The 27,361-nt window shown below is 36.0% G+C and overlaps 1 protein-coding gene across 3 annotated transcripts in view; it reads left to right on the top strand.

Moving 5' to 3' along the window:
• LOC150081817 (3 beta-hydroxysteroid dehydrogenase type 7-like) overlaps positions 1-24,356 on the top strand; it is a 138,829-nt gene extending 114,473 nt beyond the window's left edge. For all 3 annotated transcript variants that reach the window (XM_090378907.1, XM_090378909.1, XM_090378910.1), the window contains exons 4-5: positions 7,775-7,990; positions 23,635-24,356. In XM_090378907.1, coding sequence (XP_090235033.1) covers positions 7,775-7,990; positions 23,635-24,194 — 776 coding nt within the window. In that variant the 3' untranslated portion in view covers positions 24,195-24,356. The remainder of the gene's footprint in view (positions 1-7,774; positions 7,991-23,634) is intronic.
• The last annotated feature ends 3,005 nt before the right edge of the window (positions 24,357-27,361 follow it).

The following is a 27,361-nucleotide window of genomic DNA, read 5'->3' as shown; positions in this document are numbered from 1 at the left end:
GTCCTTGTATCCCCCCAAACTAGCAGTTTTCCGACCCACCTAACACTGCCTCGACAGCATCAGCAAAAATTCTTGCACCCTTTCTATTTAAGTGTATCCCATCCCTGTAGAAGCAATCTCTCCTGTTAACAAGTACAGTCCAGGCTGAAAAAAATTCTACCCCTTGAGCCTTGCACAATCCCTCCAGGGCCGAATTGATCGACAAGGCTCTCATCATATACTCCCTCCTATCGTGTCTGGGCAGAATTGCAGACACTTTCAAGTTCAACCCTAATTCACGGCTTTTTTTCAACAGTGACCTGTACTTGCTAAGTAATTCCGCCGGTCTCCTACTTTTAATATCATTGGTGCCAACGTGTACAACTATATCACCTTTTGCGCCCTAGTTATTCAAAGTAACTCAACAGGTTTTTCCTTATGCAGTTGGCAGCTTTGATCTCAACAGGCATTGCAACAGTATAACATTAAAATGGCAACAGTGCAGAAGAAAGCAATGTGCATGTTGTGGCTATGGGATACCAAATCTCCAGTGACTGTAGATGTTTTCAATGGAAATTCCATAAAGATACACCTACAAAACGATCAATGGGTTGAAGGTTAAAACAGTTTCAAGAAACCAGGAGTGTGCTGCACCATAAAGGAAAGAGTAGGCTCAGGAAATGTTTGCCTGAAGTCCTACAAAATCCATCTGTGGGCAAAGAAGCCTCTAGCTGCAAATACCGTGAGCAGCATTGCACAGGATGGTTTGCAAGAGATTGAAACTTTTTGTTTACAAAGTGCAAATCATTCAGGAAATTTAAGCCTCACAACAAACCACAATGACAGGAATTTGCTGTTTACATTCTCAGCTATACAGATGAAGATGAGCACTTTCTGTGAAATGTAGTTTTTATCGCTGAAAACTATATTCCACCTGTCTGGTAAAGTTAACAGACACAATTGTTGCATATGGAGCTCTAAAAATCCCTACTCAGTTCATGAACACAAGCGTGATAATCCCAAGGCAAACATGTGGTGTGCACTATCTTTCAGCCAGGTGATTGGGCCTTTTTTTTTTTTTTTTTCCCACAAAAACACTGAACTTTGCAAATTACCTAAGTATACTCAAATTGTATGCTGTACCTCTGCTGAAAGATGTGAAGTCACGTGTTCTATCAGCAAAACAGGGCACCACTACACTGGAGCTTGCATGTGCGTGATTTCCCCAAAAAAATTTCCCTAACAATGGATCTGCTGTGATGGTCCCATTCCATGGCCTCCTCAGATATTATGCCTATGGATTTCATTATGCCTTCGCTCAAGCAGTTTTTGAGAGATTAACAACAAAAACAGGATTCTTACTGCAGAAGCACCTTAAGTAGACACATTGCCCACCTAACGATACCAGCTTTAAGCTAAAAAGGCATTTCTTCATCATCTACAGTGACAATGAATCCCTCCAGCGTGGGATTTTTCTGCCATAGGACAACCACCTTATGGCAATCTCATAGGGAACTCTTCTTCCTATGACTTTTTTTTCTTTTGCCTTAGCTATGGGTGAATATCCTTTGTTATTCACCCATCACTTTTCCCCCTCATTCTGCCCCACCTTTATTGACCATTTCCTTGTGCACTTTTTTATTTTTTTTTATTTTTGGGCCCTCCCTGGGAACCTCAGGCGACCCCGAGGGTTGGCCTAGCCAGAGTATCTTGGACTCCCTGACCTGCCTCCCCTTGCCATTTATGGTAACTAAGGGTTGATGATTCTCCGTGGGCCCCTGGGCCAAGAGGCCAGAAGAACAACAGAAACCAACACTACACATATTCTGGCCTTTAGAGGGAACTATATTGGAGAACAAGTGTGCATATGGCAGAGTTGTGGGGAACCACCAGTGCTTCTAGACCCTCAACACTGTGTAAACTGTCTACCTGTGGATTTCTTTATATGGAGCTCTATAAAAGACAAGGTATATGCAAAAATGTTAACAAAGTCACAAAATTATCTTAATACAGCAGGCCCCCGTTATAACGCGGTTCGCTTTACGCTGATTCGCTATAACGCTGTTCTTATATTATAACCCATATCTGACTATAACACTGTCACAGATCACTATAACGCTCTTTTACAGATTGCATTTTTGGCATATTTAACGAAATCGTTTCATTTGATGGAGTCGATGATTTACAATGAATAGCAAAACAGCATTAAAATGTTTTCCACGCTGATTTGTGAAATTTTCTTGCGCACTAATTTAATTGCAGTACAGTGACTTGTTACGTAGTTCCAAGATCAACATTTTAAAAAATGATCAAGTATATTGCTTGTAATATTTACGTTATATGCATTTGTCCAAAGTCTAGTCATCACTCAGTACAGTATTAGACATCGTGCGTAACAGACAGTTTACTTGAACATTGTATCATAATTAATGCAACCAACGCAGTTACATTTTCGAAGAGCTAATAATGACCGATAGGAATGAAAAAGCAACGTCTGGGCACAGTACGAAGGCTATAAATGTAAGAAAAAGACTGAATTTGAAAATTAAATTAGACGTTTTGAAGTGAATCGATTCCGGTCAACGACAAATGGATGTGTGCCATAATTTAGGACTTGCAACTTTAACTGTAAGAACAATTATAAAAAAATAAATAATTAATTTTAGCAGCGGAAAAGATAGCTGTTCCACTGCAAGCAACTAGGACTAGGCCGGCTATTAGGATTGAAATGGAAAGACTTTAATTTTATTGAAGATAATATTCCAACACAGAATTCAGTTAAGTTAAATATTTAAAAAAAAAAAAAAAAAAGAGAGAGAGAAAGAGATTAGCCAATATGATGATCTGAAGAAAACTTGCCTAAAAAAAAAAAAATGTGGAACCATTTAAAACTGGTAAGGGCTGGTAGAATAGATTTAAAATCCGGGGAGAAGCCGCTAATGCAGATCAAGGAGCTGAAACTTTCAAAAAAGAACTTGTTAAAATTATTGAAGAGGGGTATTATGTGTTATACTTCCCAACAAGTTTTTAACATAGATGAAGCAGGACTTTTGTGGAAACGAATGCCTAAAAGAAGTTTCATATTGAAAGAAGAAAAAAACATGCCAGGTTTCAAAGCGGCGAAGGATCGGTTGACTTTATTGCGGGGGGTGGTAACACTGCGGGGAATTTAAAATTAATACCCCTTTTAGTTTATTTGGTAGAGGGCCAAAGTTCAACTCAAAATCGACACATTTTTCACGATTAAATTCATTATTTTAATTGGAATTTTAAGTTTACTTTTGATATGTAAGTAGTTACCACATAATTATATATGTATGTAATGCAGAATATTTTATATGTACAAATATTAAATATTTTGACTGACATTTGTGCATCTTTTCATTACCGTTTATTATTGATTAGGAAATATCCTATGGCACCGAACACAACTCACAAATACATGTGTTACCTTATGGGAAGGTGGTGCTCGCTTAGCGCGGATTCACTTAGCGCTCTTTTTCTGGAACAAATGATCAGCGTTAAGTGGGGGTCACCTGTACACAAAATCATATAGTTAAAAGATGGATTGAACAGGCAGTGACTTCCATTTCTCAAGAGATGCTTCAAAAAACTTGGAATGAAATCGGCTACCATCTTGGCATCCTACATGCTACCAAAGGTTGCCCATGTGGAGGTTTACTAAGGTGCGGCTGTATGATAAGAAATTCTTTGTGTTGCTTTATTAAGTGCAGCAAATTGTTTTACAATAAAATTGTAATCAAGTGAATAATTTACAGACACCCTGTATTTTTTTAAGGGATAACACAGGACAATTTTTTTTTTTTTGATATTATTATATTGACACATACAAGGTGTTTCAATTAAAAGGCATTAGGGTCTATACCACTTATGTTTATAGCTATTTGTTGTTTGGACTTTTTTGTCATATTTGAGCTGAAACTTTTAAAACAAATAAAATTGTCTTGCATTCATTTTCAGAAGTATGGCAATTATGTTTTTAGACCAGATTGATGATGGGAAACAACTTTTCCATTGACAAAAAAAGCAGTTGAGTAGGCAACATTTAAATTTAGATATCATAAAATCTAAATGGTAACGCTTAGTCCAATTTTAACATCAAATTCAAAAATGTCAGCCAAAACATGAAAAAAAACAGATAATAAATAACCTACATCTAAAGGTAAGCGAGATAGATCCCCAGTTTGCTTTTAGAGGGAAAAACTTCAAAATTTCAATTTGAATAAAACAGTTGATTCCATAATGATTTTTATTAACCCTGTAGTGGTAGTGACCCCCAATCATTACACATTTACCATGGGCTGTCCCTGACAGAAATAAATTCTTTTTCATTTCTGGAAAATATTTTTGTTTATTTTGTATTCTTTTTGGATATACTAAAATTTCATCTTTTCTTAATGGATTGCAATACTTGATGTAATTTTTCAATTTTAATTTAAAAAAAATTAAATATATAAAAATGCTGTTTTTTAACGTCTTTTGTTTTAAAAAAAAATTAATTCTGCTGAAATTAAAAAAAATGTAACCATAAAATATTAAGCTTTATTAGCCTCTTCCATTTTAAAAAGCGTTAAACATGCAAAATTTAAAATGCCTGCATGTACATATATTTCTGCTATTTTGTTCGTAGTGAACTCTAAAGTAGTTGGAATGGTATTGATTTAATTGTATCTCATATTGTGAACCTTCACAACAAGTTGCCATGATATTGTACTACCTCAAATAAGTAATGCTTCACCAATGGAGAAGACTAATGTTACTTATTCTCAGTGAATACCACCAACAAGCCTTTAAATGGCACCGTTTCAAGTCTTGTTGGCCTTTCATTGGTGGGTTGGTAGGGACCCTGGTTTTGCAATCATGACAATCCAGTTATGAAGTATAACTCCACAATATGAGAGATGCCTAATGGTGTGCATTAGTATAAACTGAGATAGATGTTTGCATAATGCATGAGACTATGAATTGAAAATTCACTAATGAACAATCAGTGTAAATACTCCATATTTTGTTCATAGTGAACTCTAAAGTAGTTGGAATGGCATCGATTTAATTGTATCTCATATTGTGACTACCTTCACGAGTTGCCATGATATTGCACTACCTCAAATACACTTCACCAATGGAGAAGACAAATGTTACTTATTCTCAATGGATATCACCACCCAAACGGCACCGTTTCAATGTTTGTTGGCCTTTCATCAGTGAGTAGATAGGTACCCTGAAACTGTTGGAGTAATAAAGGAAAGTGTATGGATCATGGTGGGGGGAGTTATTTTCACCTTTAAGAGAAATTATTTGAAAACAACCATGGCTCAAAGTATTGCTGCTATTGACAGCAAAGAAGCAACAACTCCTTTACAGTTAAGGGCATATATTATCATTATGACAGTGAAGGACATCACTCCTAGCTGGAAAAACATCAAGCAATCCACTGAAGGGTTGTTGGAGAAAATTTTACCTGCAGTAAAATTTCTCTTCTCTGATTCTGAAGGTTTCCAAAAAAATACAAGAAAACGTTAAAAAAGGAAAAAGTCACAAAGGAAATTTTAGACATGCAAAAGGGTCTTAACTCAGAGCAGTGACACATTTTATGCCCAAGTGACATATAAGGCACAAGGGGGCTTGACAGGTTCTGAAATTTGTTTTTTATTTCTAGGAAAACTTGGGTTTAAAATTCTCTTTGCAGTACACCAATGTGAATGTATGGCGTTATTGTTTGTAACTTTTTTTTTAATTAAATTTTTTTTAATTTAAAAATCTTTTGTTTTTTTTATTATCATTTTTCAATGAAACAAAACCTTTTTTTTAGGTCTGCTCATAAAAAAAAATACACCTCGTGAACATAAAATACACACATGGAAGTATTAGTTGTTTCCCTTTTCCAGTTCATAAAACTTACCAAACTTTTCCAGTTCGGTAAGGGCACAAAAGTTAAAAATTTAATTTTACACTCCTATTTCTGCTAATACATATTACAAAGTAAAAGCATGAAACTATTACTCACTTCCATATTTGAGATATTAAAAGCACAAAATTTCAAAATTATGCATGCACACATATTTCTACTTATACATTACATAGATAAATAGCTTTTTTTTTTTAAAAAAAAAAAAAAATATATATATATATATATATATAGATAGATACAGAAATAAATAAGGTAGGTTAGACAGATGGATATTCAACACTAGCAGTCATTTCAGCATTTTTTAAAAAAAAAATTTTTTTCAGCATTTTTCTCTGCTAGAATTAAGTTCTTGTAAACTGCTTGAGGAATATGGACTGTAATGGGAAAAATGATAGGGTTGCTTATCAGAATGTTCTATAGTACAGTTTTCAATTAAAAAAAAAAAAAAAAAAAAAAAAAAAAGCCTGAAATATTGAGGTACACACTTAACAAAATTCTACATAAAAATAATTATAAGAATTGCAGGGAACAAACAGGAGTCCTCGTGTTTTTAGTTAGATATTCTTCAAAATTTCTAAAATGATCCATTTGAGATTGAGACAATGCTATATTAACAAAATTACAGAATGTAACTCATGTGTAACCTTGAACTAAAACAGCACTCATTAAACATGCCATTAAAATATAAATATGAAATGTGAGTGGCACCTGTAAACTGCATGCTTACTAAGCACAAAGTTACAAAAACAGCTGCCAGTTACAAAAACAGCTGCCACCTGTCAGGTTCTTTCGTGCTATTACTCTGTAAAAAACATGAACATTTTCAAAAACAGTTTGGATAAAACTATATATTTGGGAAGGTAGAGAAAATGTCTTAAATTAATCTTGAAGTACCAATTAACATAGAAAACATTTTTCTTGCAAGGCATCTAACAGGTCCCTTGCACCAGCTGCCAGGTTAAATTGGAAGAGAATATTGAATGGAATGGCATTCCTATATTTTTCTTGGAATGATTTGTGAGAACAATTAAAAGCCAAATCCCTTGAAAATTAGCAGAGGATATAATTTAGGCAAAATGGTGCACCAGCCCACTTTTCCTGAGATGTTTCTGACTTTTCAACTATGAAGTACAGTAACTGATGGATTTGTCAGAAAAGCCCTGTCCAATGGCCACTACAGTCACCTGATCTCACACCCTTGGATTACTCTGAGTGAAGTCGCAAAATTCATATCTTATTCTACACACGTTACCATGAAAGATGTGCACTAAAATCACATTTCGGAAGCTGCTGAAACCATTAAGAAATGATGAGACTTGCCAGGGAATCATGGATTTGCAGAATGCTGCATTGAACAAAGCAGAAGTCACCCTGCTTTAGATATATTCCTTTTATAAGTTTATTTCAGTTTTTTTTTTTTCTTGTTTTTTTTAAGTTTTATAATATGATTAATATTCAATATCTTTGAAACAGACTTTTGAGTGCATGCTTGTAGGAACTTTTTCTTATTTTTATCTGTTGAATATGCTTCTACATTTGTTCAATTTTTAAATACTCTCTATAATTCTCCTTCTCAATTTGCTATTCTTAACTTTCTGAAATTCTGCAGGTTTATATTCTGAAATTTTCTCAATATAAACCTGTCTATATTTCAGTTTACTAAATTTACTACAGAGAATTTTTATGGTAGAAATATTTTCATAACATCTTATATTATATTTCTATATCTTTACAAAGTGTAACTGAAATTCTGTGAATCCGGTTTGTTCGATTATTCCTTAATTATATCCTTAACTTTTTAATATATGAAATGCGCATAACTAGCAGTTTGCTAAGCTAGCTATTGTTTTTTCCTGTTTACAGGCACCAAAAATGTAATTGAAGCCTGCATACAGCAAAATATTTCCAGATTGGTATTTACTAGCACATCAAGTGTTGTGATTGGTGGGGAACACATATTTTATGGAACTGAGAGTACTACTCCTTTGCCAAACTCATTTGTTCTAGGAAATTATTCTAAAACAAAATGTGAAGCAGAATCATTGGTCTTAGAAGCCAGTGGAAAATTACTAGCTAATGGTATGTCCTCCTTCAGCTACATATACTTTTATATATTTTATATTACTGTATTTATATGCATAATGGCTGTAGTTTTTAAACTGCCAAATGGGATGCTGAGCATACTGATTTTGGCATAATCAGTATGCTCAGCCGCTAGGTGGCGTACACTGTATGCTGATGTCTATTGTGTGCTCCTGCGATTTTGCCTTTCTGGACTATTAAATCTACAAGTATCATCTTTTTCTTGTTACTAAGCAACCACAAAGAGATGTTCTACCTGCAGTTGATCATTATTTCAATAGAATAATCATCTGCTTAGATAAGTATTTTGTATTTTTAAAGTAACAAACGTCATGGCCGACACAAGTCTTTGTTCAGGGCTCAAGATAAGTGCTGCCTTTGACCGCTAATTAAAAAAAATTCGTAGCCTTCCAGAAGTACTAGACAGTTGCTGTTTGTCACAACTCATTGCCCTTGGCTATATGCGAGAGCGTTGCTCCCCGATCTTTATTGTTCCGAGGTTCTTCAATTAGTGTAAACACCTGCTCCACTACCAGAACCTACATTTAGGAGGATTAAGGAACTATTTTCGAATTTACGAGTTATATACCTCTTTGCTTGCTGATATATTGTTATTTAAAAATTGTAAAAGTTCATTTTCAAAATTATCATTTATCTAATTCTGCTACAGACCTAAAAAGTGAAATAACAATCTGAATATTTGAAATATTAATGATTTTGTTTTGAAGTCTACCATCTGCTAAATTGACCTCTCCTTACTTTCTTATGGCGATGCCACAGTGCAGATCCCACAGTGAGCAGTTTTGAAAATTGTCTAATAATTGTTGATTTATTTCATGATACTATGGAGACTGGCAATGCCCAATCGATCAGCCCGATAAAATGGTCTTTCCGCCTTTGAGTATAAGACAGGGCCAATCTTTATCAATTGAGGCAACTCTAAGTGTAGAGTCGGGGCTTTTAGAACTTGAAAAAGTACGTTATGCTCCTGCTTCACAATCTTCTACTTTAGAAGATTCCAGGTGCTCTATAAATTCCTCATATGAGAAAAACATTAGACCTGCAAATATATCTCCAGATAGGAAGATAAGGATACCCAATAAGGGCACTGTGATGCTGAATGAACTTCCACCTCAAGACTCTGTTATTTTACTACGCAAAGAATTAGAGCGGTACCTGCTCAATGATAATGCAAAGGTAACCAAAACGCAGACCAAGATTATTCTAAAGTCCTGGAGTGGCTTAGAACAAGTTGCTCAGCCACTTATTGTAGAAATAGAAAGACTGAAGTTTCAAATAGATTTACAAAATAAAAATGTTGAAGAACTTAAAATGTCAAATGACTAGCTCCAACAAAAGTGCATAGAAGAACTAAAAGCACAAAACATCCCTGAAAAAAGGTCTTATGCCAGTGTTCTGAAGGATTCCTTACCTGAGAATACATTTACACCACCTACTTCTATTTCTAAAAATGAAACAGTAACTAACACAGACGACAAATGTGCACCTTTTTCCAGTTCTTCAAGCTCAATGCCTGTTAAAATACAGCCTACAAAGAGGCCTCAGAACCTCATTATTGTAAAGGCTACCAAAGGTTCGCAACTCACTACTATCCAGGAAGTTAGGGAACATGTTATTAAAAACCTAAAAAGTGATCTGAAAGAGGTTAAAATCAAGGCACTTCAAGCTATCAAAAACAATGGGATAATAATAGAGACAAACTCTAAGGAGGATATAAATGCTATTGCAACCTCTAAATTTATTTCTGAAGCTGGCCTATCTTCAGAGGCACCGAAGAACTAAATCCTACAATAATTGTTTATAATCTAGATAACGATTTAACTAAGGAAGAAATTTTGGATGATTTGTATTTCAAAAATTTAATAGACCTTGGGTTTACACGTGATCAGATAGGAAATGAGATTGTATTTAAATTCAAAACAAAATCAAGGTCTAAGTGTACATCAAACTTGGTGCTTGCTCTTTCCCCACGTATTTTTTCACAAATCTCCACTCTAGACAGGATATTTATAGGGTTAATGTCTCATAAATTTAAGGCCTTTACGATAGTTACCAATTGCTTCTGTTGTTTATCATACAGACATATGTCTAACTCTTGCAAAAATGAAGTACCGACTTGCGGACACTGTGCTCGTTTGGGGCATGTATTTTTGGAGTGTCCCGACAAAAGTGATCCTGCAGTATGTGCCAACTGCAAACGAAAGAAGAAGACAGCTGATCACTCTGTTAAAGATGTCTTGTGTCCAGAATACCAGAGAGCTATGGAAACAGTAAGACAAAGAACTATTCCCATCCAGTCCTAATGATCATAATAATGACGAGACTGAAGAATCTATACTCTTGACTGGCAAATTAAAATGTCAATTAAATGCCCATAGATCTAAGACAGTAACTGGTGAAATTCGAAGACTTGCAGATATCCTTTCTCCAGATATCGTTTGTTTACAGGAACCATATCACTATCATGGTAAAATTACCTGTCCACCATCTTCAGATATTAATCCATTTCTGGAGTACCTAGAAACTCCTCTAGAAGCTCCTGTTAAGCTTTTACCAGAACCTGTTATTATCCTAATGGATGCAAATTCCAAATCTTCACTGTGGCATAGTGCAACTACCGACCACAGAGGCCAGTTATTAGAAGATTTAATTTTTGCTCATCAATTGCATGTTCTTAATCTCCCAAATAAGCCTTCTACCTTTTGTAGCACCCTGGGGCAGTCTAACATTGGTGTGACTCTGACAACAACCAATATCTCTTCTCTAATTTCTGAGTGGGATGTACATACAGATTTGAAGTTTCCGATCATTGACTTATATCTTTTGACTTATGTTCTTCTAAAACTACTACAGCTCCACCTAATGATCTGATCAGATTTTTCCTATGAAATATAATTTGGGAAAACTTTGACAAATCAGTCTTTAAAGATCTTCTGTCTGATTCTACAGACTCTGTGGACCATCTTGACAATAATCAATTGGCAAATTTTGTTAAAAACACTATCTTTACAGCTATCACAAAATCTACCAAAAGGAAAGCTTTCCGTACAAAATGTGCCCCGTGGTGGACAAATGAGCTAACAATTCAACGTCGCAAGGTTCATCACGCTAGGTGCCTTTATCAAAGAGAAAAACGAAATAGACACCCTTTACTTGAGGTCAATAGGTTACATTTAAATTATAAAAATGAGAAGAGGATATATACTAAAGCAATATATAATAGTAAGGTCAAATATTGGCAGAATTTTGTACATACATTATATAAAATCAGTAGAAATAAATTGACTCCTGGTGATATTTTTAATACAATAATCTCAAATAATACTGAAACTCTGAACAGGATGCAAACTGCCAATCAAATACTTGAGAGGCTTTTTCCCAATGATGATAGAACTCCTGATTCTGCTTACCACTCTGGAGTTAGGAAAGAAAATGAGCAATATGATTCTCCCATTTCTACTCCTTTATTTACTATGGAAGAGCTTAAAAATGCAGTTTCTTCTATGAGTAATAACAAATGCCAAGGAACTGATCTACTGGAAACTATTTTCATAAAAAGCTTTTTCTCTATTAGACCAAACAATCTTTTGAAACTCTTCAACAAGTGTCTTATAGCTGGGAATTTCCCTGTTATTTGGAAGTCTGCTCTCATTAGAATAATCCCAAAACCAGGTAAACCACAAAGTGATCCTGAATCGTACAGGCCTATTGCTTTATTATCCCACTTAGATAAGTTACTAGAAAAGCTCATGGCAAACAGATGTAATCAACTTCTTTTGGAAAGTAATCTATCTTCCTCTCTTCAGTATGGATTTAAGCCTGGTTGTAGTTGTCAAGATGCACTTTTTGAATTGAAAAAGTTAATTGATAGCTCTACTTACAAATATGCACTGACAGTTTTTATTGATTTTGAAGGTGCCTTCAACAATGTTTGGTGGGAGAGTGTCTTACAGCGCCTTAGAATCACTCATTGTTCTCGAAATCTCTTCCTTTTGTTCAAAAGTTACTTTGCTGAATGTACTATCTACATCCAAACCAAACATCAGTCGGTATCCAAAGCTGCTTCTTGAGGGTGTCCCCAGGGTTCCATTCTTGGCCCTCTTTGTGTGGAACCTCGTCCTTGATGATTGGCTGTCTTCTTGCCTCCAACACGGCTGATGTGCAAATGATTGCCTTTGCCGACGATCTCTCCATCTTAGTACATGGTAACTCCAGATCCAAATTGAAACAACAGGCTAACTCTGTACTCGATAACTTGCTGGATTGGACTCTGAAAAATAAATTGAATGTCACCATCTAAAACCAAGATGATGATATTTCACGGAAAACTAGACCATAACAGACCTCTTGTTGTCAAGTTTAATGGAGTATCTCTGCCACTTGTTACCACTCATAAGCATCTTGGTATTATTTTTGATGAAAAATTGTCATTCTTACCACACATCCAGAAGCTTTCCAAAAAAGTGAAAACTTTTAAGGCCATGTTATTCAAAAGCTCTTGGCAGGACTGGGGTTTAAAAAAGGGAACCCTCAGAATTCTATACTACACAGTGCTTATTCCAATCGTTACATATGCAGCCAGCATATGGTTTCACAGAACCAAACTTATTACAGTTCAAACCAAACTAGACAGTGTCCAATGGACCTTTTTGCTAGCTCTCCTGAGAACTTGTAGAACAGTTTCAACCTCATCTTTGCAAGCCATCGCAGGCTTATTACCTCTGGATCTATATCTTACTTACAAAGGCTTTGTTTATTATATTCGTAAAGGATATCCTCTTAACTTTTTCCGATTTGACCTATGATCCCACTGCCGATACAAAGGATGAAAGAGTGAAATGTTGGACTGAGCTTCATAAAAGATGGCAAGTGAAATGGAATTCCTCGACCAAAGGTGCAGTGACCAGATGTTTTATACCTGATATTAAATTCATTACCTCAAAAAGTAATCAGTTTTGGTTCTACCCAAGTCTTGTTATATCACACATTCTAACTGGTCACGGTTCTTTGAATGCTCGTCTTCAGTTCAATCTAGCAACTTCAGATACCTGTTTCTTCAGCGCCTCTGAAGACTGAAGTCATGTCTTATTCTTCTGCCCAGTTTATCAAGATTTAAGACAAACATTATCTAGTACAGTGAATAATTTCTCTCCTGGAAATGAAAGCTATCTTATTGCAAATCAAAATGCCTTCTCAGCTCTACAGGAATTTGCCACACAGGTTTTCAACAGACAGTGCAGATTGCCAAGCTGACTTTTTTATACTCAACAAAGCTACTTTTTTTTTCTTTTTTTTTTTAATAATAATTATTATTTTAACATTTTATCTAATTAATTTATTATTATTATTTTTTATTTATTTATTTATTTTTCTTTATTTTATTTATTTATTTTTTTTTTGCTAGCCCCTTAGGGGGCAGGATTCGCTGGTCTCCAGTTTAATAGAGACAGGATTTTAAACTGCTTGTACCCAGATTTGGGCTTCCGTATGGGAAATGCTGGCATTCATTGCTACTTTCTGCAGCGGATGCGGGATTCTTTGTGGTATTCACCACCGTACGTGATTATAAGAGACTGCTGCACCCATAAGACTTGCACTTTTTCCTATGGAATATTACATTTACGGGAACTGGGAAGCAGCCTTCCTGGTGATTGCTGCTTCCTGGTAGCAAAGTGGCCAGAAACAGCTAAACAACACACACACACTACGTAAACATAACACTACACTCATTTCTGGCCATTGTATAGAGTCTTGTATATAATCACAGAGTACCATGGCGGAGATAAACTAATGTTTAGGGGCTGCCTTGCGTAAGACACAACACATGTCCACATAATCAGTATGCTAAATGGCTAATTTAATAACCACTGCATTGGTCAGAACAGCCTGTGCAATGGTCATCCAATCATACCCTTAGTACATGGTTTTTGGCACTCGATAAATGGAAAGGAGACAAAGTTGTAAATCTATTTTCTGTATTTGCCATTAGACAGTAGCTAGAAGGAAACATCAGCATAATGAACAACATGGCATCATAAATTGTAGGCCAAAAATCACATGAAAGAATTTTTTTTTAAACATGTGATAGAATTAAAAACTTACTTAAGTCAAGGACTCCAATTAAAAATTCAGCTATTTAAAAAATGAATTGAATAAACTGTAACATAATGCCAAATTTCAGAAATCTGAATCCAGAAAGCTTTTAATAAAGATCCAATTTTCAGCTGGAACAATATTCAGTAATATATATATATACAAAGGGTACTAGGAAAGTTTTGCAATATGACGCAACAATGAATCACAGGAAGCTGCTTGTTGCTGCATGTTGAGACATGTTCATACGTGCATAGTAGCCGCCGCGCCAAGTCGATGGGCTCAGTTATTCATTAGTAGTGAGAGTGTAAAGTGCTTGCGATGGCATCGTGGTCACGAAATGAGATAAGGACAGTTTTGCGGTATAATTTCGTGCGTGGTTTAACCATAGACCAGTGCTTAGAAGAAATGACTCTTGCACTAGATGATTGTCCACATCGTACAACGATATTCAGGTGGTATAGAGAATTCCAAAGGGGAAATTTCACTCTGGAGGATTCTGAGAGGCCGGGAAGGCCAGAGAACATCAGTTACGGAGGAAAACGTTACTGCTGTGAGGAAAATGCTTGACGAAAACAGGCGAGTGACCTACCAACAGATAGAGGATACTTTGGGCCTAAATGCACCAGCAATTCGTTCGATTCTGCAAGATCATTTGCACGTGAAGAAACTTTGTTCTCTCTGGGTGCCGCATCAACTGACTGAAGAGCAGATGACACGACGTGTGACTTGGTGCCGGGAGATGTTAAAAAAGTTTGATAAGAGACAATCTCGGTATGTGAACAACATCGTGACAGGTGACGAGACTTGGCTGTACTATTACGATCTGCCGACCAAGGCTCAAAACAAAGTTTGGGTCTTTGATGATGACGACACACCCGTAATTGTCAGAAAATCCCGATCTGTAAAGAAGAAAATGATAGCTGTATTTTTCAAATCGAGTGGAATTGTGGAACGTGTCGTTTTGGACACGCAGAAGACAGTCACAGCTAAGTGGTATACTGAACAATGCCTGCCTAAAGTCATTGGATCTATGAAGAACCTGCGGCCAAAGTCAAGAATGGACACCTGGTACCTCCATCGCGATAATGCTCCAGCTAACCGCGCCAAAGCCTGCACCGAATATTTGACCACGACAGGACTGAAACTTCTCGAGCACCCTCCCTACAGTCCAGACCTTGCTCCCTGCGACTTTGCACTGTTCCCGCATGTGAAAATGAAGCTTAAAGGGAGGCGGTTTTCCAGTGATGAGGACCTTCTACGGGCTTGGGACAACGAGTGTGCTTTACTCCCTAGTGAAACTTGGCAGAACTGGTTTAAAGATTGGTTTCGGAGGATGGAGAGGTGTATTGAATGTAGAGGAAATTACTTTGAAAAAATTAAATAAACAAAGCTGTATTGCAAAACTTTCCTAGTACCCTTTGTATATATATATATATATATATATATACATATATGTATATTTTAATTAATATGATAAATAAAAGTAAAGATGGCAGTTCGAAACTCCGGAAAGCTTAAAAAATTACATGAAAACGTTAAAAGAAGGTTACGATAGCCTACATCAGATAAAGGCGGGAAAATTTACTAAACACAGAACTCCGAAACGGGGAATAAAATATGAAATATTAATAAATAATGAAATCTGATGTCAGCAAAATAAATATTGATGCTAAATCAGGTATTTCATCGGGGGACTACACCTGACATAGCATCAACGGACTGCGTTTCCATACTTGTCCATAGTTATGCAAGAGAAAATTTATAAATGTAAATAAACAAATATAAAAATGTAAAAAAAAAAAAAAAAAAAAAACGAAAAGGTATCTCTTACAAAGTATGGACAAGGTAAGAGATACCTTTTCGTTTTTTTTTTTTTTTTTACATTTTTATATTTGTTTTAAAAAAAAAAAAAAAAAACGAAAAGGTATCTCTTACAAAGTATGGACAAGGTAAGAGATACCTTTTCGTTTTTTTTTTTTTTTTTTACATTTTTATATTTGTTTATTTACATTTATAAATTTTCTCTTGCATAACTATGGACAAGTATGGAAACGCAGTCCGTTGATGCTATGTCAGGTGTAGTCCCCCGATGAAATACCTGATTTAGCATCAATATTTATTTTGCTGACATCAGATTTCATTATTTATTAATATTTCATATTTTATTCCCCGTTTCGGAGTTCTGTGTTTAGTAAATTTTCCCGCCTTTATCTGATGTAGGCTATCGTAACTTTCTTTTAACGTTTTCATGTAATTTTTTAAGCTTTCCGGAGTTTCGAACTGCCATCTTTACTTTTATTTATCATATTAATTAAAATATACATATATTTACATTTGCATCCGTTGCTGCTGCTTTGCGCGCTTCGGTGCATTTGCCATATCCAGTTTATTTAACTCTCTGATGTTTTCTGTTTTTACTCTTTAATACAATCTTTTATATATTATATTATTATATATACATATATATATATATTAAATGAGTAGTGTGGTAGTTAATCTTTAATATACTGAATAATGTAATGTAATATATGGAATTTATGGTGCTATTGCAGTGGCAATGGATACACTACATCCATAATGTGTTGTATATCGTATTAATATATTGTGAGGCTACAGTATGATAATCATATTAAATATATACCTAGACAGATCTATGGAAAACGCATAGTATATATACAAAAGGAAAATATACTAACTTATCATTGTATACCTACAATGATAAGTGACTTTTTGTGGGATCAACCACCCAAATTGAAAGTAAAACAGCAATAAGGGGTTCTCTGTTTCTGTGATTATCAACATGCTATGGCGAAATCAAATTTGAGGTTAAATAACCATTAATATAACATATAATATATAACAGAATTTAGAGGTTTTGTAATTTTGAATACTAAACTAAATTATAACTTTGAGTTATATAAACTAAAATATATATTTTTAAGAAAGTTATTTTAAAATACTACATAGTGCACATTAATCACTATTGACAACCGTTGGGTCAATGATGATCAATGCACACTATGTAGTATAAACAGTTCTGCATTCCTAAGAGTACTCTGTTCACTATTCTGAAAGATCTGAAAAAAGATTGAAAGTTTAGAGAAATCTGCTGCACCGGGTAGAATTCAAAAGGTATCCAGATCTTGAAAAGGTATTTTTGGAATGGCTAATGATCATGCTTGCAGAAAACATTACCACAGATGGTAATCTTTTAAAAGCTAAGGCTGAATCGTTTGCGCATAGAATGGATATTGAAGAATTTAAAAGTTCAGATGGATGGTTCCAGAAATTTAAGACTTATCATGGCCTGTCTTTCAAGAAAAGTGGGATGAAAATGCAGCCATGGACATTGACGTTACAAATGAATTGAAGGAAAAATCATTTAAGAAAAACTACCGAAGAATGTTATTAAACAAAATTGTGCTGTCTTGAAAGCAAAAATCAATGCAAAATCGACATCCTGCAGGCAATGTATTTATGTGTTTTAGCACGAGATGAAGCTGATAAAAAAGTAATCGGAAACTGCTTCAAAGTGGGAAGTTTCGCATGCTTCTTTCTCTATTAATTGCGAAGAACAGACCAATAATAGGGAAGAAATATTTGAGCTTGTGTGGCTTCAAAGATTATGCATGAATGAATAGGAACTCATTGCAGGTATAATAGAATCTCTTGATATTTGTAGTGATGATGAGGAACCTACTGTGGTTGAATGAGAAGTTTCAGTGAAAGATGCTCATCAAGGATTAGAACCTTGTATGTCGATTTTTTTTAAGTGCAGCCTAACTGCAAAAGTGAAATAACTGCACCTTCATAATTCTCTTTTAAAACATGCTCTACCATTCAAATAGCATTTTTTGACAGATTATTTTAAAGTATGAAACAACTCTTTTGATAGGTATGTAGCCTATGTAGTGAAATTTGCAATTTAATTGTAACCTTACTACAATTACTGTGCTCTACAATCAATGAAAAATTTACAATCATAATTTTCTTGTTTAATACTGTAGTACATATTATAAATAAGATTATATTGTATTAGTAGCATTACATTAAATTTTAAAGCTTTTACTTGTTTTGTTGCAGATTTTATGAACAATTGATATAGTGTCCTCCTGATATAATGGCCGTTTTTCACATTCCCCCCATGGGGGTCATTATATAGAGCTTCAACTGCGTGCGTGTATAATACATAAGGCTTCTGTAACCGAGTGATCAGGAGTGGTAGTGCAATAGCGCACACACATACACGCACACGCACACACACACACACACACACACATTTTGAGTAGACCAGGTTTCAAGCCCCTGACTGCTAAATATGGTTGATCAGCCAACCCACACCGGACCAATGTGGCAGATTATGGTCCAATAAGTCATGTCTCCCAACATGACTCATTGAGGAGGCATCCATCCTACACCCAAAATAAATGGGCAGATGAATAGACGTAATAGCGTTTATCATGCATTAGAGTAGTGTTTTCCATCTGCCAATTTAATTTTGATGTGGCCTCATCAGATCATAGAATGTGATCAACCAATCAAGCTGTTATAAGTTTGGTGTTCTGCCTATTGCTTGCCCATTCAAAGGTGTTCTTTTTATTATTATTATTATTATTATTATTATTAGCTATATGGTGCAAGGAAGCCTGAGGCTTATGCTGCACCAGCAAAAAAAAAAAAAAAAATTCCTGAGCCACCCTGTGAGAGAGAGAGAGAGAGAGAGAGAGAGAGAGAGAGAGAGAGAGAGAGAGAGAGAGAGAGAGAGAGAGAGAGAGAGAATCACCAAGAAGAGAAGAATGATGATATCCAGCTCAGGACTCTGGGGTGATTTTACTCAAAAAGGTTGAGAAATTGAAAGAATACATACATAACAGTAACAACTAGTTAAAGTATAGAGTGTATTAAATTTCTGGTACATTAACAATTGTGAATAAATCAGGATTTATAACCAAAAAAAAAAAAAAAAACGCATTCACTTTTTGCTAACCAAGAGCATTTCATTTCTGTACATCTTCTGTATTGTCCATTCATTTCTCCAGTCAGTGAAGTAAGTAGTGGATATTATGTTTGTAGCAACAAACATAATATGCAGTACTTTAGCTATAATTACGCAGTACAGGTGACCTCACCGAGTGCAGCTTCACCGTGTGCGGATTTGCACTTACGCAACCCAAGGTTTGCAGTAGTGCAGTGTATCTGACTCAGCCATGCTACCTTATTACATAGTATGTAGTTGCTTTAACACGATTGAATTTATGTTGTTGTTTTTGTGTGGGGCTTAATGGCGCATAAGCTGCTGTGGCTATAATGCACCTATTCAGTTATTATATGAATATATAAGAAATTCTTGCAATGTCAGAAAAGGCTAAAATCAGAAATGATTAAAGACTCCAATTTGCTTCAGAAATTTGAAAAATTCAGGAATATCTGCATTGTCACCAATTACATTCTCCAGAACTATTGGTTTCCGAAGGTTAACCATTGATAGCAGGGTTGTATTTCTGTCTTGTTTATAGTATGGGCATTCAATGAGAATGTGTTTAACAGTCAGATTTACAGAACAATGTGGACACTGGGGTGGATCATCTCCTGTGAGTAAATGGAGGTGAGTTAAATGAGTATGACCTATTAAAAGGACTATTTCTTCTCTTCTTGATGTACGGATACCGGAAAACCAAATTTTAGGATCCTGTTTAAATTGAAAAGGTTTATTATTTGTTTGGGAATGCCAGAGTGCTGTCCATTCTGTTGGACATGCACCATGAATGATTTGTGGATAGTCCGATGCTGGAACAGGGACATTTGTTAAATCTAAGGTAGTTGGATTTTTTGCAGCTTTATCAGCCAGTTCATTACCAGAAATTTCAAAATGTGCCGGAATCCAGCAGTAGGAGACCAGTTGGTGGCGCTCTTCAATCTGCAGTAATAATCTTCTAATTTCATGTAGAACAGGGTGAACTTTATATGAGGAGTTACATAATGCCATAATTGAGCTTGAGGGAATCAGTGTAAATAATAAATTTTAATGAACAGTCCGAACAGATCCTTTCTAAGGATAGTTTAATTGCATATAATTCTGCCGAGAAGATACTGAATTCAAGTGGAAGGGATGCTGAAAAAGTGGTGTTTGGAAACACTGCGGCTGCTCCAACGCTTGAGTTGGATTTAGAGCCATTCATATAAATTGGGGGAAAATCAATATATCTATGAGTGTGAACTGCATGAAGTTCTCTGGTATTTGATGCTTGTAGAATATTCTTTCCCCATTGGCAGAGGTGTGTCACAAGTTGGTAGAACTGCAAGACCATGGTGGTTGAACAAAATTTACTACCTATTGTACAGAACAAATGGAAACATTCCAAACCTGCATCAGTTCAAGGAGGCAAAGACCAGGTGGTTTTACTACGCTAGGTTTATTTCTGTAGAGGTTTTCTAGTGGCATATTGAATAGATATGGCTGAATGGGATGCGAGGCACAACTTTGTGTTTTGACAGCATACTTCAGTAACAATGTTTTCCTACATAATGTTAGTGGTGGCTCACGAGCGTCAATGTATAGGCTATGAGTTGGTGAAGTTCTGAATGCACCAAGTGCAATCCTCAAGTGCTGTGTTGAACTGGATCAACATTGATAAAATTAGACCAATGTGCATTGGTCTAATTTTAATTAAATTTGGGATGACTTGAATAATCTTTCTAAGAGAACTAAATGTAAAATTGAGTCAACTTATTACGTGTGGATGAATGGTCAAAAAAATAATAATTGCCTGATTGGTCCAATTTCAATTAAATTCTGGATGGCTCAACAAATCTTTCTAAAAGAGCAAAATGTAAAATATCCATCAATCAGGAGTCAGGTTTTTACATTTTAATGGACAAAAAATATAACACTTGCTGGATTTCTATTAGTGTGAGTTTAATGAAATATAGCATGGCTCAACAAAACTTTCTAAAAGAGCCAAATATAAAATTTTATGAAAATCCTTCCATTGGGAGTTGAGTTTCTACATGCATCTATAGTGAAGACAGTAGGCTTTACACATACACTGCCCTACCATTAATATCTGGACACTCCTCCGAGGATGGAAACAGATCCTATACATGCAACAGATCACAGAACTTGCTATAAATATGCACACTGGACTTCGAACAGACAATTGCAAAAGTGGGCATGAAAGATGACACATTCAACAGAATTAACAGACTTCCAACGTGGAATGATAGTAGGATGCCACATAAGCAATCATTCTGTATGAGACATTGCAAACACTTTGAGGATCCCAGGTCAATGGTTAGTGACATCATATGCAAATGGAGAGGAATGGGACTGAATCTGCTAAAAAAACGGCCTAGAAAACCACGAAAACTAACAGAACAAGAGAATTCTGCAAAGAACTGCAAATCATAATTTGCCATTGTCTCAAGTCACACAAACCCTCTCTGAAGGTATTGGGACTAGTGTCAGCACTAATACAATACAAAGGACACTCCATGATATGGGTTACAATGGTCAGGCAGCTGTTCACAAGCCATTGATCATTTCAACAAATGTTAGATGCCGGTTAACATGGTGTTAGGAGCACGAATCCTGGACTGTAGAGCAGTGGAAAACAGTCCTATGGACAGACAAGTCAAGGTTTGCACTCTACCAGTCTGATGGCCATTCCTGGGTGTGGCAAATGCCAGGGAAACAGTTCTTTCCTGATTGTATCCTCCCAACAATAATGTTTGGTAAAGGCAGTGTCATGGTTTGGCTTGGGCCCATTAGTTGTTATTGACAAAACCATGAATGCTATGCAGTATCAGGACATCCTGGACAATTATGCACTTCCAACTGGCAATACTTTGTGGAAGACCATACCTGTATCAGCAACAACGTGCAATGCCATACTGCACAGGTCATAACAGAGTGGTTTAAGGACATGGGTGTGGAAAAGTCGGATTGGCCAGCCCAGAGTCTGATCTGAACTCTATCTAGCATCGTTGGGATGTATTGGATCATCAGGTGCACATTGAGATTGCCCAAAGAACAAGGCTGAACTGGTGGCTGCATTAAAAGCTAGGTGGAGGAACATATCACCTGACATTTATAAAAAGCTGGTTGAGAGTATGCCATGAAGATTGAAGGCCATCATAAAAGCAAAAGGTTTGGACAAAAAATATAAAATGACACAATAAAAGCTCTTTTTTTTGTCTAAAGGATATTAATAGTAGGGCAGTGTATATACAAAGACACCTAAAAAAAAAAAAAAGGAATTAAATGCATTGGTCAGAATATGTTGCTGGACCTTTCTTTTTGATAGCCACAGACTAAAGCCAGCCAGATATGCTAAAAAATAATGTTGTACTAACTATTGCATCCGAAGTTCTTTTAAGAGATATTTTTTTGTGGTGTATAGGATTTTCCCACTTACCCCATTATGTCACTTTATTATGTGTGAATTTTTTTTAATGAAAATTTCCTGGAAGATGAATCAGTCATCACTGGTGCAATCAAATAGCCACTATGTTAACCTGATTTAAAGCTCTCTTTCGTTTTTTTTTTTTTTTTTTTTTTTTGGGTCTTCAGCATGCGAATCATTATCAATGGACTTATGCAATCTGTCTGTTAAAGTGTCATGAATAGATTTTAATTTGTGAAACTCAAAATAGTAGACATGTTGAACATATGTACTGACATCAGTTAGTGATTTTTAGATTGGTTGTTAAACTTCTTTTACTTATTAAGACTTACATCCTATGTAAACCGTTTTACAAGGAATTATCATAAAATTGTTGGATGTTGCAAAAAAATTAACTGTTGTTATGTTGTTGTTATTTGGTTTTTAGGAGCATTAACAACTAAGGCCATATTGCTCCGGGATATGCGGTGGTCATTCCCTGACTTTTCCACATCCTCTGTATTTAGTGGTGATGGGCTCAAACCCCAGTCTAATCAAGAAGCGTGTGCTACGCACTGCTGCTCCTTCCAACCTGGCTACGGAGGTGCCAAAAAAAAAAAAAAAAAAAATTAATTTTATTCAGTCATAACTGCTTACATTGTTAATATTTTTGTGTAATCTCTCAGCAAACACACATTTCTTTCATCATGCCTGTTACTGATCAAAACATTTTTGGATGTCTTCTTTTGTGACTGCTTTAGACACTTCACCTTGTTTGACTGGATTTCTTGAATCAACTCATTGTTTCCATGTCCTGTTTTAATTTTGAGAATAGCAGAAGTTGGTGGTACCAAATAAGGTGGACTTCAGCACAATGAGAATGTTTTGTCATTTTCAGTACATAGCAAATGAGAAAAAACGCTAGAAACAAACTTAAACAGCTTTCTGCTAAACTGGTGCATAACAAAAAACTTAAAACTTATTGTGAGCATGCCCAAAAAAAAAGTCATTCTAATCCTTTACAATTTTTTACTATGCATTTAAGATCATTAATAAGTCTTTTTGATTAAATCTTGTACAAGTATATATAATCTATCATAATGCTTTCTCTATAATGTTATCATTTAAATTTTCACATTATAGGTAAAACAACGCTGAAAACCATTGCTCTGCGACCAACACCTCTGTATGGAGAAGAAGACAGAAATTTTGTTTATCTATACCTGAAACAAACAAAGAAAAATAATGGATTTTATCGTAGAATTCGTAGTTTAGATGAACGCTTGCAGATAACATATGTAGGAAATGCAGCTTGGGCTCATATTAGAGCTAAAGACAGGTTAATACACGATGATTCGATTTCTGGGGAAGCATTTTTTATTACTGATGATACTCCTATTATAGATATACATGAAAATATTAGACCTTTTCTTGAAGCACAAGGTTTTAAATTAAGTGATAATGTATTTCCCTATTGGCTAGCATGGTTAATTTTGTATATTATCTGTCTTCTGATCCGCCTGATTAATTGTGTAATCAAATTGGAGGGGTATATTCCCTCACCTTCTTCTCTAAATTACATGTGTTCTACTTTCTTTTATAATCGTAGTAAAGCTACACTTCGACTTGACTATCAGCCAATATACACACCAGAGGAATCAAAAGAGAAGGCACTGAAATATTATTCCAAAATTTTGATATAAGTTGTTTATTTTTTCGAATAAAATGTATGAAATCTTTATTTCTCCCAAGGAATTCAATTATTAATGTTATAATTACTGATGGTGTTATAAAATTTATCTTGTATAATTGTTTGAAATAATAGACATATTAACCAGGCAGCTGCTATTATCTATGATTTGAAATAATTTTATACTGATTAATTCATATCAAAAGGAATAAAAAAAATATTAGCCAAATTTCTGTTTGATATTTTTTCATATTTCTAAATGACAACTTAGCTAATTTAAGTTAGTATTAATAGTGACAAATGATGCAACAAAGCAAGTGATACAGCATCAGCCAAAAGAAGAAAAAAAAAAGTTAGTCTAGTTCTTAAAATTTATTCCAAATTTCATTTCCATACAACAGATAGAAGTGCGTTCCAATCAATCACCCACTATCTGAAGGCAAACTTCTTCACATATACTTAGGCCTGACGTAGCCTAGTGGTCAGGAGCGAGAGTGCATAGCACGCATTCCTTGTGTGGACCGGGGTTCAAGCCCCTGGCTACTAATATACGATAAATATTGACGATTTATTGTAAACTCCACTGTCTTGGTTGTCGTGCCGGAGTATAAACAGAAAATTTTTTACTTGTGTGTACACCAATGCTAGGAGTTTAGTAAATAAATTTGATGAATTTGAGGTATTGCTCAAAACATCAAAGGCAGATATTGTGGGGATTTCAGAGACGTGGTGTCACACAGATATAAGAAATGCAGAACTGGAATTTGGGGAGTACAATGTCTACAGAAAGGATAGACAGGATAGGAAGGGAGGAGGGGTTATGCTATTAGTTAAAAAACACATAAAATCCAAGGAAGTGAAGCCAGTGGACATCGCTGGACAGTGCAGTGTCGAGTCAGTTTGGTGTGACATAAGCATTGGGAGATCAAAATTGAGAGTAGGAGTGTGCTATAGGCCTAATGACTCTGATGAGTATAATAAGAAACTGTTCGGAGAAATAGAGTGGGCCAGTAAATCAGAGAGTCTTATAATGGGGGATTTTAATTTCCCAGATATTGACTGGAATTTGGGGGCTGGTCACTCACACAGTAGCAAGGCTTTTGTGGATTTATTGGATGATTGTTTTCTACATCAGCATGTTCGGGAGGCAACTAGAGGGAGTAATACTCTTGATTTGATTATCAGTAGTGATTCTTCATGCATTAAGAATCTGCAGATAAATGAACCACTTGGTGGCAGTGATCACAGTGTGCTGAAGTGGGAGTTACTCAAAGAGGTAACTACCATTAGGGGTAAAGGGAAGGGGTATTGCTTTCGTAAAGGCGACTACAATGGACTGAGACAGTATTTAAATTCTATACAGTGGGATCAACTGATGATATTGCCAACAGCAAATTCAAAATGGGAAGCATTCAAAGAACTTATCGTGGAAGCTACTAGGCTTTACATACCAACTAAGAAATATTGTTCAAGGTTTAGGCCTAAATGGTTGTCAGATGAACTAATGAGGCATATGGCAGAGAAGAAAAATGCATGGGATACATACAAATTAACACGTGACACGGACGCCTATGATAGATACAAGTTGATCTGTAACCAAGTTACAAAGGAGGTTAGGCAGGCGAAGGCAGATTACGAGAGATCCTTGGCAAGGGATGCGAAGAAAAACAGCAAAGAGTTCTTTACTTATGTAAACTCTAGAAGGAAGGGGATGAATCAGATTGGTCCACTTGAGATCGATGGGTCAACTGTTGATGACCCTGCTCGGGTAGCTAACAAACTAAATGAATATTTTGCATCGACATTCACACATGAGGAGTTATTCAGCGAGGGGAATGCCAGAGGTGTATTCAACTCTAGCAGTAAGCTAGAGAATCTTGTAATAACTGAGAGCAAAGTGGAGGAGAAATTGTTGAAGATAAACACAAGAAAGGCACCTGGGGTGGATGGGATCTATCCAGTTATATTAAAGGAGGCAGCAAAGGAGGTAAGCAAACCCTTAGCCATAATTATGAGAGCTTCCTTGGACTCAGGGGAGGTACCCATTGACTGGAGATGTGCAAATGTGACCCCAATTCACAAAGGGGGATCAAAGGCTGACACAAGTAATTATAGACCTGTGAGTTTAACTTCTGTTCCCGGAAAATTAATGGAGGCACTGGTTAAAGAAGCACTGCAGGATCATCTAGACAAGACTTCAGTTATAGCTAGGACACAGCATGGTTTTGTTAAGGGGAAGTCTTGCCTGACCAATTTGATTGGATACTATGATGCAGTCACAAAAGAACTGGATGCAGGGAATAACTTTGATATTATATACTTGGATCTTAGAAAGGCTTTTGATACTGTTGCACATGGAAGACTGCTGCACAAATTGGAGCAGTGTGGCATTGGAGGCAAGTTGCTGCTATGGATAAAGGGGTGGTTGAGGGGGAGAAGACAGAGAGTGGTAATCAATGGACACTGCTCATCGTGGACTAATGTTATTAGTGGAGTCCCTCAGGGTTCAGTATTGGGGCCTTTATTGTTTTCTGTATTTATAAATGATATTGATGATGGTATATCAGGCTTAATGTCCAAGTTTGCAGACGATACGAAGGTTGGCAGGGTTGTCAAGGACACTACTGACACTATGCTGCTGCAACAGGATTTGGAAAGGTTGAGCAGATGGGCTTCGAGGTGGCAAATGAAGTTTAACATTGACAAATGTAAAGTACTACATATGGGAAACAGCAACCCCAGAGCAACGTATCAACTCTGTGGTACTACACTGACAGTGGTAGAGAATGAAAGGGACCTGGGGGTGGTGGTGCAGGCAGATATGAAGTTCTCTGAGCAGTGCAGACGAGCTGCAAGAGTAGCTCATGGTGTATTGTCAATGATATATAGGAATTTTTCTAGCAGGGATAAGGAGGTGATTATTCCCTTGTATAAGGCAATGGTCAGGCCACACCTAGAGTACTGTATACAGGCCTGGAGGCCTCATTTCAGGAAGGATGTAGAGCTGCTGGAACGAGTACAGAGAAGGGCAACTAGATTGGTGAATGGGACAAAGGGGTTCTCTTACGAAGAAAGGCTTAAGTTTTGCAAATTACAGTGTCTGGAAACTAGGCACCAGCGGGGTGATCTGATAGAGGTGTACAAAGCCTTGAATGGTTTGAGCATGCTCAATGCTGATGG

Source organism: Mastigoproctus giganteus, chromosome 8 (genome assembly GCF_048544385.1).
Source record: "Mastigoproctus giganteus isolate SK-2022 chromosome 8, ASM4854438v1, whole genome shotgun sequence".
Lineage (NCBI taxonomy): Eukaryota > Metazoa > Arthropoda > Arachnida > Uropygi > Thelyphonidae > Mastigoproctus > Mastigoproctus giganteus.
Note: the sequence above shows the minus strand (reverse complement) of the source record. Positions and strands in the feature narration are given on the sequence as shown.